This window comes from Rhinichthys klamathensis, unplaced genomic scaffold, assembly GCF_029890125.1.
Source record: "Rhinichthys klamathensis goyatoka isolate OS25496 unplaced genomic scaffold, OSU_Roscu_1.1 h1tg000127l_1, whole genome shotgun sequence".
Lineage (NCBI taxonomy): Eukaryota > Metazoa > Chordata > Actinopteri > Cypriniformes > Leuciscidae > Rhinichthys > Rhinichthys klamathensis.
In genome coordinates, this window is record NW_026606664.1 from 1 (window position 1) to 16118 (window position 16118).

Genomic DNA, 16118 nt, shown 5'->3' on the forward strand with positions numbered 1-16118 from the left:
AATTTTTCACCCAATTGTTGAACCAGAATATCAAGATATATTTATTATTTCGCATATGATGGTGAAAAATAAAAAAGTTAAAGTTAAAAGTAAAGGTAAAGGTAAGGTAAAAAAACACCACCATGTTATATGTATAATAAATATTTTTGAGTATAGCCCTTCTAGATTATTTTATCCCTTGAGGTAGCCCTCACACACACAAAAAGGTTGGAGACCCCTGGTATATAGTAACTAAATGTTTTATAATTACAAGTTTGTGTAATTAGGGTTTCTGTAGCCAGTGACATTTCATTATTTGTATTTTATTTTCAATGCAGATATAATGGCATTGTACATTTTTTTGTTTCTTATTTGAAGACTGAGGCTTCATTAATAAACAAAACCCCAATTGTCTATCATTGTTTTTGAGATATTACTTGCTGTGAATACCTTGTCTGATATAGGTTACAGTATTGTGGCATAGTATCAGGACATCCTAGTGGCTAGGGGCGAATGGCTGGATGATGGGGCCTATTTGGGAGAAAGTCCAGGGCTGTTTTTTAGCCCCAGTCCGTCCTCTGGTCACGTGTGTATACCCTCTCGCAACTTCTGTTTCATGCTGCCTTTAATATACTGTGTGCAGATTAAAATAGCTTCGCGCAAAAAAACTGGTTTGCTTCGCGCCTCATGTAGGTATTAGAGTACACTTAGAGATATGCTGTGTTTATGTGCCCTCCATCACTGCAAATACTCCTCCATTAGTGTGTGTGTGTGATCAGAGAGAATCAGAGAGCCTTATCACAGGACAGAAAAGACTGGAAAACCAGTAAATAGAAGATAATAGCTGATGGAGTATGAAGGTGGATGGTGACCCTGTAAAATGTGTTGAAAGGAACGTGTGTGTGTGAAAGAAAGTAATTAAACTGTTCTTGTGTTGCAGTGTGTGTGAAACACTTGTCCGCCTGTCTGTTGTTCTTAGTGAGACTATAATTAAACGTGTGTGTGTGTTTGTGTGCTCTGTTGCAGGGAGATTGAGACTATTCAAGCTATTCAGCCATGAAGTACACACACACACACACACACACTCTCACTCTCTCTCTCTCTCTCTCTACTCTCTCTCTCATCTCTCTCCTCTCTCTCTCTCTCTCTCCTCTCTCTCTCTCTCTCTCTCTCTCTCTCTCTCTCTTCTCTCTTCTCTCTTCTCTCTCTCTCTCTCTCTCTTCTTTCTCTTCTCTTCTCTTTCTCTTTCTCTTTCTCTTTCTCTCTTCTCTTTCTCTCCTCTCTCTTCTCTCTCCTCTCTCTTCTCTCTCTCTCTCTCTCTCTCTCTCTCTCTCTCTCTCTCTCTCTCTCGACTCTCTCTCTCTCTCTCTCTCTCTCTCTCTCTCTCTCTCTCTCTCTCTCGCACACGCACCACCGCACACGCACACGCACACACACACAGAGAAAGAGAGCCAGGGAAATGGGCTAAATGAATAGAACTCGGCACACACACAAACTAGACATTTTTTTACTAGAAAATGTAAGTGTCACAAACTCACTGCCTTAAACTCTAAGGTGTTGCTATGTGGTTCCTAAGGTGTTCTGAGTGGTTACTAGGATGTTTTGTGGGATTGTTAGGGGGTTGCTAGGGTGTTTTGGGTGTTTTTTAGAATGTTATGAGTGGCTTCAAGTGCATTGATTAGGTCATTTCTGCAGTTGCCATGGGGGTTGTTAGGGTCCCTCTGGGTGGTTTCTATGATGTTTTAAATGTTTTTAGCACATTGCTAGGGTGTTCTGGGTGGTTACTAGGATGTTGCTATAGGGTGGTTGTTATGGCATAGCTGTAGGGTTTATAGGATTTGTAGTTAATAAAGTATTGCTATGCAGTTGATGGTGTTTCTAAAGTGTTAGTGGTTGCTAGGGTTTTCTGGTGGTAGTTAGGATTTCACTTCTTTCATTACAGGATGAATCAGCCTTTTTGAATGAATCTCTTGAATGAATGATTCAATGACAAATTATTTTTTTTAAGCGCTAAGTTACTTTCAAAAGGTGATTTGCTCTATTTTGATCGCTACCGTAGACATCAGTGTTTATATCCGAACTATAAACTTTTATACCAATACTTCTGTGATAATGTAAATTATTGTAACACGGAAATAATGATTCTGTGTGGTTGAAAAGACTGTTTGTGAATCTATTTCATACCTATACATTAAACTGCTCTCTCTGGATCAGCGCCAGCGCAAACACAGATAGACTCATTTAATTTAATAGACTCAGGCGAATCGTTGTCGTTAGGAACGAGATCGCGTGGGAGTTTGAATCGAGATCGCAATTTTTTTAACGATTGATCATGTAGCTCTAGTTGCTATTGTTTTCTAAGTGGTTACTATTTTCTACGGTGTTCTGGGTTGATAGCGCGTTTGGAGCATTTTTTATCATTCATGTCCACAAAATTACAATTAACCTACATCCTCCATCACAGCAGTGCTAAATTGCCTTCACTAAATTATTATCTGTCACTCTCTTTCTCTGTCTTGTGTATCTGTTGTTGCTGAGACATCATTGTCATGAATATAATCTAAGCTGAAGCCATTTGTGTGCTTGGGAATTGAGAGCCCAGTGCAGTAGTACAGGTTTATCACTGTCACTGTTTTCTCTCCTAATCGAGCGTGTGTATGTGTGTGTTCTCTTGCAGGCGGAGATCGTGAAGCGACTCAGTGCTATCTGTGCTCAAATCATCCCTTTCCTCTCTCAGGAGGTACGCTGACAGTGATTGACAACTCATCAGGGTTCTGGGGTCTTCTCCCAGAGGCACACACACACACACACACACACACACTTTCTCTCCCCGTCAGACTGATTCACCCTCAGTACAGCAGACAGCTTCTAGATTTTAACGACCCCGTCTCACATCTCCAACCAAAAAAGGATTGCTGATATCCTGTTTTTTTTTAACGAAGCAGCAAACTCCTGCCGTGTCCGGTTACCGAGAGTCATCTGTGATGGTTTGATGAGCTCAGTTTGCAAATTCAGCTTGAGTCCAGCATCTCTGTTTGCTTTATTAGCAGCTCTACTTCTAGTGATACCAGCAGGTAGTCCCGTTCCAAACCCATGCTATTGGTTGAACCGAAAGTCAATGACTCGCTTCACATTAATGAGCCAAAACATCCAATTCTAGTCATTCGTGCTAAAAAATCGAAGAGTTCTTGGGGACCGGCGTACAGTCACATGTTGCTTGTTTCTTTCAGTTCGTATGAAGGGTAGAAGGAGAAGCTCTTGAGATTCGGCTGTTGCTTTTCTAGCTGTACTTTGTTGCGAATGGCTAAGGCTGGAATGGTTTGTTTTGTGTCCCATCATACTCAAAGCTCCAGTTCCGTTGTCGTGGAGCCATAGGTCCGTTATTATCTTCAAAGCTTTGGAGCTGGAGTCCTCTCAAGTCCACGGTGGGTTGTATGAATGCACACTATGAAATTAAAGCGACTCTCCTTTAGAGTTCAAAACTGTACTGGGAAATGAGAGAGGATTGATTTCTCACAAAACTTATCAAAGATTTAGATTCATTAAGATGATTTGCCTATTAAATGACTAAATCCTTCAGGACGATTTCAGTGACATCACCTGCACACAGCTGATATCTCAACCAATCAGATGCTTCATTTATTGTAGTTCACGTAAGACTTCTGTAAATAACATATCTGTTTACTGATCATTATTCATATAGTCTGTTTGTGAATATGACCTTTAATATAATGTATACTGATACAGCTCCCTTTCATGTGAGGATACCTGTGTTCAGAATATAACGCCTGGAATGGATCTTCATTTCAAATGAGTGGATTTATTTGGGCAGATGAGCAATAAAAGATCAGGCGGCCCTGTATTGATCAGGAGGTCACCTTTAGCATTAGCTTGAGTTAGTGTCTGCTGACGGGGAAGGACAGAGTGATATGTCTGTCAATACTTGACTGTGTGTGTGTGTGTGTGTGTGTGTGACTGGCAAAGGGATGTAGAGAGAGAGAGAGTGTGTGAGGATAAATAGTTTAGCTGTGAGATGTTTACTTAAATTCACTTTTTTTGAGTGTGTTTGAGTTTGTGTGTCTACAAATGTGTATTTTGTGTCTCTTTCTTAACATTTATCTGTGTGTGTGTGTGTGTGTGTGTGTGTGTGTGTGTGTCAGCATCAACAGCAGGTCGTTCAGGCGGTGGAACGTGCCAAACAGGTCACCATGGCAGAACTCAACGCCATCATAGGGGTGAGTGACCTCTGACCTTTCTGACTTCTCATACAGATAGATAGATAGATAGATAGATAGATACTGTAGATAGATAGATAGATAGACAGAATATTTGATATATTATATATCTGTCCATCCATCCATCTCAGTTTATCTCCATGACTTGTGATGTATCTTTTTGTGTATGTGTGCCTGACTGTTGTCTTTCTCTCCTTCTCTCTGTTTGTGTGTCTGTCTCTCAGCAGCAGCAGCTCCAGCACCTGTCTCACCACACCCCAGGTATCCCTCTCACTCCTCACCCTTCAGGCCTGTCTCTGAGCGGCACATCCGGGCTGCTGGCCCTCACCGGGGCCCTGGGAGTCTCCGCTCACCTGGCCAACAAGGACGACCGCAACCACCTGGACCCCGAGCACCTGCGAGGTGAGTGTCTGTCTGACCTGTCTTACTCTTTAATCTCACAGGTGCATGGGGTTATTAAATTAATTTAAATTAAAGAAGTAATTGTATAAATAAAAATATTTACATTTAATTTACAATATATAATAATTATATTTAATTTAAAATAAATATATTCAATAAAAATGATTGTTTAAAATAAATGTATTTAAGGATAGTTCACCCAAAAATTAAATGAGTCCATGATTTACTCACCCTCAAGTTATCCTAGGTGTATATGACTTTCTTCTTTCAGACGAATACAATCAGAGTTATATTAATAAACACCCTGACGCGTCCGAGGTTTATAATGGCAGTGAATGGCTGTTAAGTCCATAAAAGTGCATCTATCCATGATAAAAGTGCTCCACACGGCTCCGGGGGGTTCATAAAGGCCTTCTGAAGCGAAGCGATGTGTTTGTATAAGAAAAATATCCATATATAAAACTTTATAAAGTAAAATAACTAGCTTCCGGCGTAATAAACTGCTTTAGGCATAATAAATTGCGTATGGCCGTTTGGCCAGAAGCTAGAATTTTATTTTTTAACGTTTTAAATATGAATATTTTTCTTACACAAACGCATCGCTTCAGAAGGCTTTATTAACCCCCCGGAGCCGTGTGGAACACTTTTATCATGGATGAATGCACTTTTTTGGGCTTCAAAACAGAAACGGCAATTCACTGCCATTATAAAGCTTGGAAGAGCCAGGAAATGTTTTAATATAACTCCGATTGTATTCGTCTGAAAGAAAAATGTCATATACACCTAGGACGACTTAAGGGTGAGTAAATCATGGGCTAATTTTCACTTTTGGGTGAACTATCCCTTTAAATTGGAACGCATAAATGAATATGAATAAATATAAATTAATTTATTATTAATATAAATGCATTCGGCAGTTTCTCTCTTTTTCACTTTTAAAAAAAGAAAAAGTTTTTTTTGAGCTGACTAAACCAAATTAAAACCTAATTTGTGAGCATTAGGTATGGATCTTTATCTGTGTATTTTATCATTTTCATGTTGCTTATGGATATTAAGCTAGCTTTATCGCAATTCTTCATCAACAGTGCACAAAATGCATGCAGTGTTCACAAATATTAACAATTTATGTGACCAATACCAATTAACTTCCGCTATGATTTATTTGTTGACACACCCCCAACTAGTTTGTTGATAAACTTTCATGACGGCACCGTCCGTGTGCACTTATGATTCTTCCGACATTAAAGGGATCATTACACCCTGATGGAGCAAAAATTGGCCCAAGAAAAACAAAGCGGAAGACTAGCGAGAAGGAGGGTGTGTTGAGCTGCTACAGTAGATTGGATATACTTCTGAGAAGCCTTGAAGCTCTGATAGACTGAAGGCCAGAAGGGCGACTTGTTCAGGGAGCTCAATACAATGGATGTATTTTTATTGCACCCTGACTGGATTTTTCAGCATGACCTTGGCTTGCTATGGAATTGTTGTTATTATTATCTAGACTGACGTCAATCCCCAACCCCTCCTTCTCTTTCTGTCTCTCTCTCTCCTCCGCTCCCAGAGGGTGCGCCCAGCAGGGTGAGTATCAAACTTGTGTGTTTGTTTGTGTATATGTGTCTCCACCCCACCAACTTTGATAAATGATTCCAAAAACAGAGTCGTTTAAAGAGAAGTACGGATTATGAAATCCGACCAGCACACTCTAAACTAAGACGCTTTAGTTCCTGCTCTCTGCCATTAGCACTAAGGAAAAGCGTTCATTTTGTACTTTTAATATAACAAACCATAATTCTCTGTCATTTGGTTGCATCACAGTTAGCCTTAAAGAAACAGTCCACCCCAAAATGAAACTTGCTTGCTGGTTCTTACCATCATACCGTTCCAAACTCTTGTGATGTCTGTGAGCTGCGGAGATTAACATTTTCAGTGAAAAATTATTTAAAAGCTAAGAAAATTTGGAAGACTTGGAATATAGTGAAAATTTAATTTTTTTTGTTCCAAGTACAAAAATCAAAGCATTTAATATTGGGATGTACTGTCCCTTTAAAAGTTTTGTTTTTCCTTGAAAAGGGATAGGGGATTATCACGCTTCCGGGTTTCATGGGCGGGATTTGTCAACTTTGTGCATGTCCACTTCCGACGCAATTCAACAATGGCTGAAACGAAGGCTAGATGTCACTGCTCTGTTCCACTTTGTAAATCTAACCAACAACGCTAACCCTACTTAAGTTCTCATGGATTCCCGACTGAATTGAGTATAAGGAAGAAGTGGATTAAAGCGGTTCGCCGGGATTAAGGTCCAAACTTTAAAATAAAACAAGGTAGCACGTTTGTTTGTAGCCGGCACTTTAGTGAATCAGACTAATTTACCAGAGATGCCGAAAAATAAACTTAGTATAGTCCGTCATCAGTTCGCCAGAGTGATCGGTGATTCAACGGAAGTGGCAGTGCACAAAGATCACTGAATGCGGAAGTACTACGTATCAGCGTGATAATCCCCTATTGTTCCCCCCAAAAATGACTGCAAGGTCATCATTTACTCACCCTCATGTCATACCAAATCAATATGACTTGTATGAGCTGCAGAGGGCAAACTTTTCAGTGAATAATAAGTCTGGCATCTGGTGACTTTTAATATAGCGTGGGAGTCATTTAAACTACTTTTATGGTATTTTATGGAAAATAGATGTTTAAGGTACTTTCAAATAGTTTTTTTGTGTGTGTTCCAAGAAAAAAACCCAGCAAATTTGTTCAGAACGACATGAAGGCGAGTAAATAATGATAGAATTAAAAAATTTTGGGTGCACTGTCCCTTTAAGAGTTTGATTTGAAAAAAAAAATGTTGAGAACTCAGAGGAGAATGATTCACAACAGTCAAATTCTTTGAGATGATTTCTTGTTGCTGACTATAAAGGAAGAAAATGAGGGAGTCAAGGAAAGGTCTAAGCGAGGGGGAGTGAAAAGAGAGAGAGATTTAGGAGAAAACGGGTTTGTTTGAGAGAACTGGGCTTCTTTGTGCACTTTTTCTCATCTCAGTCCAATGCACTTCCTGTTTGGCTCATAAAACTGCACCGTTGCAGAAAACGCAGTTGTTTGAAGTCACTGATCTGAGACCGGTTTTGCTTTACTCCTCATAATGATAAAAGTTGAGAGACGGGACAGTTGACACTGGATGGTGACTAAATGTTTTGGGATAATTCAACTGTCATCATTTAATCACATCTTCTCCATACAATGACCTTTCTTAGTGGCCAAATACCAAAATTTACCTTTAAAATCCCTTCCACTGTAGTTCTCAAGTCAAATATGACGCAGGTTTGACGACATGACGTTTGCTTAAGAGACACTCGAGAAACAGTGACATTTGTTGTTATTGACTTCCAACTCAAAGCGATCATCATCATCAAATGGCATCAGAACAAAGAACTATTATGTGAACTTTGCACAAGTTTAGCATTTAGTTGGGAATGAGACCGTGTGTGTGTTTATGCTGTGTTTTCTGTGTCTATAGAGTAAATCAGTGTCGTCGACTGACAGTCAGGCGGCAGAGGATCGGCAGGGTCCGTCAGGGGTGTATCCCTCACAGGCCAGCAGCGATGCCAAACGCAGACGGTGTGATGACAAAGATGTCCTCCCGTCTCACTACGTATGTCACATGATGATGACATCATTCTTGTCTTTCCCCCAATTAACTAAATGAGTGTGTTACACTGACAGTCCTAGTTTATCTATCTATCTATCTATCTATCTATCTATCTATCTATCTATCTATCTATCTATCTATCTATCTATCTATCTATCTATCTATCTATCTATCTATCTATCTATCTGTCTGTCTGTCTGTCTGTCTGTCTATCTGTCTATCTGTCTATCTGTCTATCTGTCTGTCTGTCTGTCTGTCTGTCTGTCTGTCTGTCTGTCTGTCTGTCTGTCTGTCTATCTGTCTATCTGTCTATCTGTCTATCTGTCTATCTGTCTGTCTGTCTGTCTGTCTGTCTGTCTGTCTGTCTGTCTGTATATATATATATATAGAGAGAGAGATTTTATTTAAATATATTTTACTGATTTCCAGTGAAATCAAATTTTATTCTTAAATGAAATTCAACTTCATAATTGTTTCAGTCCCTGACTGTAAAAGTATGTTCTGGATAGTTATGAGCACAACATCTATTGTCAAATTTCTAATATAGAACATGATTGAATTTTGTGAATTTTTATTGACATTTTATTTCATTGCAGCTTCTATTGTGTTTACTGGACGCTTGTGCTACTGGACAATGTTTTGGGTTCAGTACAGGCTTGCTTGATATGGTTTTATGGAAAATAATGTTTAAAATTGTATAAATTAAATTGTTATATAAAAATATAGAATTATTTCATTAATTATAAATAATTTATATGTAATATGTATATTATATAATATGAATATTATAATTAATAAATATAATTTTTAAAATAATTAAAATATAATTTTACAACTATATTTTAATATGAAAAATACACAATTATATTATGTTACATTATAATAAAAACGTATGCCTAATGTATAGGTTAAATCTTTTTTATTCTATAATTTTTTTATATAGGTCATTATGCTCAATGCATTTACCAAATGCATACATGTAGGATGTGACCATCCGGGCGGGTGTAATTAGGGGGATGATGTCACTATAGGGTGATGGTAATGGGAACATCAGGCCATGATCACATCAAAGCCCTGTTGCCATGGTAACTAAGTGCGTTGACAATCCCTGGTTCCCAGAGATGGGCGAAAGAGAAGAGTGAGATGAGTGTGAGCTGTGTGAGAGCGATGGACAAGGTGGTGGGAGAGTCTCCCCTGCTGTGATTGGTGAAATTAGACACAAAGGGAGGGGCACGGAAGGAGCAGAAAAAGGACACTGCAATATTGTACATGTACCTGATAAATATCCCATAGGGGTATATATTTTTGGCCTGTGTGTGTGTGTCATCTAACACCATCCTTCTCCTGCCTGTTTTCTTTTAGGACAGTGACGGAGACAAGAGCGAGGACAATCTTGTGGTAGATGTCTCAAATGAGGTCAGTTCACACGCACTGCTAAATTAACATCAGTGAAAATCTGTACTTACAGTAGTTCTGTCAATCGATTTAACATCTTAATTAAATTAATTAGATGATATGCTGATTAATTAATAAAAAAAAATTGGAAAAAGGATTTCTTGTCAATTTAGAGCGCAACGATGTTTTCTAGTTCACATGATTTTGTATTTTTTATCACAAAGAAATTTTTATTTTGTTTTAAATTAAAAAAAATGTTTTTATTGATTTTATTTTTGTTTTGTTCTGGTTTGCTTTGTTGTTGTTGTTGGTTTTTTTTTTTTTTTTGCGTTTTAATTTGATTTGGTCTGATTTTTGTTTGGTTTTGTTAAACAAAAATCTAACCAAAGCAAACCACAACAAAACAACAAAGCAAACCCAAAAAAAATCATTAAAATGAAATAAAACAAAATAAAACTTTCACGGTGATAAAATACAAAAAAAAAAAAAAATTAAACTAAGGCTGTCAATTTAACACATTAATTTGTTTTGTTTTAATTTGTGTTTTCTTATTCCACATCAAAACTGACCCGATTTACTTTCTTAAATCATGCTCCTGGTCTTATTTTGCACAATTCATCGGTTCATTCATTCAGTATATTGTTGCCCAAAAAAAAGTTAGACTTCATAAAAATAATAACTTTCTCTGCCTGTGAATATCAAACCAAGCCATTACTGGAGACTATAATATCATAAAGACTTGGGCCAGACCACAACAGCAACCACCCAAAAACACCCTATAGCATTGTAGTCTTTCACTGACTTTAATCTTAATGATGTGTATTTGTGTTTAATTGTAGAGCAGCACCAACAAATGCAATTCATCCTGAAAAACTCGTTCTTTATTATTATTTCTATGCAATTATCATCCATTTCAAGGTAAAACATTACAGCTCTGTTTCTCAATTACTGGATAAATATTGGACATCACTCATTTTTATTAAACTGCATTCATTCAGTAATTGCTGATAATATCGCACAGGCGAATCAGGATTGTTTTCAGCTGCAGAGCGGCTGGAGTCAGCGCTATGCTTTTATAATCATTATGTGACCCCGCTGCATAATTAACGCGTTTAAAAAACATGATCCGAATTCCTGCAATATTCCACATCAAGGATTAAACTAGGACCTCTCAGCACTGTTTTGTCATTTACAGTTGAGTAAACACATTTGAGTGAACGGTTGAGACCTTGATTTGTTGAACTCCAGGTTAACAAAGTTTAATGAAGGCAAGCATCCATGTTATTTTGAACAACCCTATTAACTCATGCCTCAACATCTAGAACGTAAAAAGAAAAATCACATATCCAAACTAAAGCATAATGCACTCAGGCTCTTGACTCTCCTTAACTCCTTCACTGTTTCCAGGAGGCTTCCTCTCCCATAGGCAGTGGCCCTCTGTCTCCTCATGGGAATGGATTGGACCGTGCCCCAAACCTGAGGAAAGAGCTCCCAGGATCCCCAAGTCCCCCACCGGCCTCCCCACCACACAGCCCACCCCCTGGCAAAAACAAGGACACCTCACAAGTACGAACGCTTTTCTTAGATACCTAATATGCCAGAGTTCTACTCATACTAAATATTATGTGAACTGTTTTACTTTGTACTCCTACTTTCTAATTATTGTAAAAACTAGATTTGCAGATTTGGCCTAAAGCTATAGGGTATAGCTAGTTTGGGACAAGAAAATATGTTGGTTTGTAGTTACTGATAAATATATTTTCTAGAATTTTTTACTTATTTATTTATAGCGGTTTTTAATATAATACATTCCATATCAGTGTTACTATGGGGTCATTATGACAAATAATAGCATCTGTCTCTTTGTTCTATTGGCAGACAGAAAAATCTCAGTCGCCCTCCTCTAAATCAGGCAATTCCTCTCCCTCTCACCATGACCCTCTCACCCCGGGTCCACCGGGGCCCAGCACTTCCTGTTTACGCCTGGTCAACAAAGCTGCGTCCTCGGCAGACCCTCTGGGTAAGACGTTGTCTGTTTGCGTTTATCGCAAACACAATTCAATGAAAATAATTTGTTTAATTGTGTGTTCTGTAGCTCTACGGAGTCCCTTGACTATGACGCCTGGTTCTTACCCGGCTCACTTTGGGGTGGTGTCCCACGCCGGGCTTAACGGAGAGCTGGCCAGCCCAGGGGGGTTCGGAGGCTCGCTCACCCTCTCGCCCCAAATCAGTGCTGCAGCCAGTGCCTACACACGCAGCCCTATGGTAACTGTGTTTCTAAAGCTCTTACAGTTGACTAAAGTCTACCGAAAAGCACTTTAACCCTGAATACTCTACTTTACAGGTAGCGTATGAATCACGTTCACATCTTAGGCCCTCAGGGCTGTCCTCCTCGCTGCCTGGCTCCACCGGTGGCAAGCCGTGAGTTTCTCCTCTTTCTTTTACCTCCCTCTGTTTTGAGATGGAGTTGCACAGCGATGACCAGTGTATTAGTCCAAAATAGTGCTGCTTTTGTTTGCTGTGCTTGTATTAAAATCCCCTCTGGAGCCCCCCACTGTCAGCTACAGCGAGAAAAACACTTGAATTCAGGCAAACATCCTTCAGGCAGCAAATTATTGCTGCACCCACTGAATGACACACATACAAACATGCAAACTTCTCATAATTATGTTGTCAAACTTAAGTACTTACGGATTGAATCAGCTCCTATTCTTATTTAAATTTTTTGTTCCTTGAAGTCCACTTATAATGTTAGTTGCACTTTATTGGACCAAAAACAGCCGTAATTTAGTTTTTATGACCATTTTCCACCATCTGACTGACCTCTCAACTTGAACATAGCATTTTTTGTCCATACAGTGGAGGTCAATGGGGTCCAAAGTTTGGATCTTATTGACTTTTGTTGTATGGACAAAATCATCTTTCAAAATATCCTTTTTTGTTTTCTGCAGAAAAAGAGAAGTCAAACTTTAATTTTTTAGAGTTAACTACCACTTTAATGTCCACTTATGTCCCCAGTGCTTACTCGTTCCACGTAAGCGCAGATGGTCAAATGCAGCCGGTACCCTTCCCTCCTGACGCCCTCCTCGGCCCTGGCATCCCGCGGCACGCCCGTCAGATCCACACCCTCAGTCATGGAGAGGTGGTGTGCGCTGTCACCATCAGCACCTCCACGCGTCACGTCTACACCGGCGGGAAAGGCTGCGTCAAAGTCTGGGACATCAGCCAACCTGGCAGCAAGAGCCCGATGGCCCAACTGGACTGTTTGGTGAGATCTGCGTCATGTGAAACTCTCCTTCTAGTTGGTATTTGCCATCCAAGTTGGACAAAATAATGTCTACCCTTTCGTCCAATCAGAATCGAGACAACTACATCCGATCGTGTAAGATTCTCCCAGATGGGCGGACCTTGATAGTTGGAGGTGAAGCCAGCACCCTGTCCATCTGGGACTTGGCCACGCCGACTCCACGGATCAAGGCCGAATTGACGTCCTCGGCTCCGGCCTGCTACGCTCTGGCCATCAGTCCTGACAACAAGGTCTGCTTCTCCTGCTGCAGTGATGGAAACATCGTGGTCTGGGACCTGCACAACCAGACGCTCGTCAGGTATCTAAAGACTCCTGCTGGTGAGATAGACGACCTTCTTCTTCCTGAGGTCATGTGATGTTCTTGTGTCGCCCTCCGCAGGCAGTTCCAAGGCCACACAGACGGAGCCAGCTGTATAGATATTTCCAACGACGGGACCAAACTGTGGACGGGGGGTCTGGACAACACAGTGCGCTGCTGGGACCTGAGAGAGGGCCGGCAGCTGCAGCAGCATGACTTCACCTCACAGGTACTGCAGCTCAGTGGGAACATAGGAATTGGAGTTTTGGGTATATATTTTTCAAAGAACATGAAACCTCTGTCTCAGAACACACTAGCAACCACACAGCAACACCCTAGCAACCAGCTAGCAATGTTCTAGCAACCATTCAAAACACCTTAGCAACCACATAGAAAGAACCTAGCAATCCCCTAATGCCAAAGCAACCGTTTAGCAATGTCAACTTACAATGTCCCAGTAACCACCCTGCCTGAACACCCTAGTAACCCCATAGCAATACCCTAAAATCCCCTGACAATCACCTCAGAACATCCTATAAAACCACATAACAACACCCCAGCAATGCCCTGGCAACCACTTAAAACATCCTGAAAACCACATAGCAATGCCATTGCAACCAGTTAGCAATGTCAACTTACAATGTCAGGGGATTTTTAGGGTTTTTGCTGTGGTTGCTAGTGTGTTCAATGTGGTTACTGGGACAGTCACCTCAGAACATCCTTTAAAACCACATAGCAATGCCCTGGCAAACACTTAGAACATCCTGAAAACCACATAGCAACGCCATAGCAACCAGTTATCAATGTCAACTTACAATATCCCAGTAACCACCCTGAACAATCTAGTAACCACATAGCAAAAACCCTAAAAATCCCCTGACAATCACCCAGAACATCCTATAAAACCACATAGCAACACCCTAGCAATCACTTAGAACAGCCTATAAAACCACATAGCAACACCCTAGTAACCAGCTAACAATGTCAACTAACATTGTCCAAGTAACCACCTTAAACACCCTAGAAACCACATAGCAACACCGTAGCAACCAACCACCAGTGCCCTAGCAACCACCCAGAGTGATGAATGGCTTGCTGTTGCATCATACATAATTAGTCAGAACCAATTTATTAGTAGAGTAAATTCTTTTATATTTATATTCCAGTTTTAGAACTTTATATTCCAGTTTTTAGAACTACTTGCTGTCTATTTTCATTTAGTTTTTATTGAAGTGTTTTTATGTGCACACGTAGATCTTTTCTCTGGGTTACTGTCCTACGGGCGAGTGGCTCGCAGTGGGGATGGAGAGCAGTAATGTGGAAGTGCTGCACGTCTCCAAACCAGACAAATACCAGCTGCACCTTCACGAAAGCTGCGTTCTCTCACTCAAGTTCGCCTACTGCGGTACGAGAGTCACTATAAACTTGTGGTTTCTAAACTGCTCTTGCAATCATACGATCCTTTATTATTTATGCCCCATATAAAATAAATGCTATTTCATAATCTAAGATGGAGAGGACATGATTTGTTTCTCTTTCAGGGAAGTGGTTTGTAAGCACAGGAAAGGACAATCTGCTCAATGCATGGAGGACGCCATATGGAGCCAGTATTTTCCAGGTTCGTTCCAAACCCATATGACTTTCTTTCTTCCTTGGAACGCAAATGGAGATGTTTTGAATGTCCTAAACCTTTAAATGCTGCTATACGGAATAAGAGTGCAGCTGTGCGCAGACAGAGAGCTTGTATTTAAAGCAAGACGGTTCTCGGTTTAGATTCAAAAATGATTTTACTCCTCTCTCTCTCTCGCTCTCTCTCTCTTTTATAGTCAAAGGAGTCCTCGTCTGTCCTGAGCTGTGACGTGTCCCCAGACGACAAGTATATTGTAACTGGTTCTGGGGATAAGAAAGCCACGGTGTATGAGGTGGTGTACTGAAAGCAGACAAAGACTGAAGGATGGATGAACAAAGAGCGCCAAGCATGACACAATCATGGCCGCGTGACAGGCAACCATGGCTCTTCTATACGCGGCCCTTTCACTCCATCCAGTAACCATAACTTACGAGATAAAGGCTTTGCTTGCAATGGCATACTAACATACTACTCATACTATTTACGCAGTATGTATCCTGTGCACAGTACGAATATTTAAAAAAATTCCTTCAAAAGTTGTGCGATTTCGAAGGAACGACTTCCTTCCTTCAAAATTTCCCGTCAAAACACTATGTGAGATACTGTATCCCATGGCAATGTGCTCAACTTGACCTTCCAGTTTAAAGTCGGCATGAAATGGAAACTCACCCTATTTTCTAAATAATCTTATTGTGAACGATTCATCCATGCATGTTTCATTTGTTTTATATTTTTTGACCTTTTTTTTTAAAATGCAACAATGTAGCATACTACTATTTATCTTTCCAATTTTCTGTTATCATTGCAATAAACAGTATATACTGAAGTATGTAGTACGCTAGTATTCCATTACGAACGTAGCACGTGAGAGTGGAGCCGTTAATTAGAACAGTCTCCAAGCTAAAAGAGGAAGCCCTACAGACAGCTGGTACTTAGGGAGCCGCTTCTTACAGCAACACCAAAACCAGACAATCATTTCATTAGTTGCAAACTCCCTCCATAAAGAGTGTGCAACATCATCCCCCCCCCCACCCACCCAATGAGAAAATGCTCACGTTGGAGCATTTCTGGATGAACACGAAATGGGCGTACAAACAATTCTCCACTCGCCTATCCAACCCAATTAGACATTCATGTGGCAAATCCCAGTCGAATTCTCCAACCTGCATTTAATTTCCATCTTCCACAAGTCAGTGTCTAATGAGGAGCAAGGGTAAATCATGCAGGAT

General features: G+C 40.2%; 1 protein-coding gene across 1 annotated transcript; it reads left to right on the forward strand.

The window, feature by feature from the left end:
• The first annotated feature begins 2636 nt into the window (after positions 1–2636).
• Positions 2637–15393, forward strand: tle2b (TLE family member 2, transcriptional corepressor b). The gene is made up of 16 exons (XM_056256338.1): positions 2637–2719; positions 4140–4214; positions 4439–4616; positions 6178–6194; positions 8128–8262; positions 9622–9675; positions 11062–11220; positions 11533–11674; positions 11750–11919; positions 11999–12075; positions 12673–12922; positions 13012–13259; positions 13341–13488; positions 14514–14664; positions 14801–14877; positions 15086–15393. Exons 2-16 carry the CDS (start codon positions 4188–4190, stop codon positions 15191–15193), a joined length of 1941 nt encoding a protein of 646 aa, XP_056112313.1. The 5' UTR covers positions 2637–2719; positions 4140–4187; the 3' UTR covers positions 15194–15393.
• The last annotated feature ends 725 nt before the right edge of the window (positions 15394–16118 follow it).

Excerpts from the sequence above, each read along its gene's own strand:
- tle2b (XM_056256338.1), top strand. The coding sequence starts at position 4,188 with ATGGCAGAACTCAACGCCATCATAGGG. Across the intron at positions 13,260-13,340 it reads CACAACCAGACGCTCGTCAG|GCAGTTCCAAGGCCACACAG; the intron begins GTATCTAAAGAC and ends CGCCCTCCGCAG. Across the intron at positions 14,665-14,800 it reads ACTCAAGTTCGCCTACTGCG|GGAAGTGGTTTGTAAGCACA; the intron begins GTACGAGAGTCA and ends TTTCTCTTTCAG.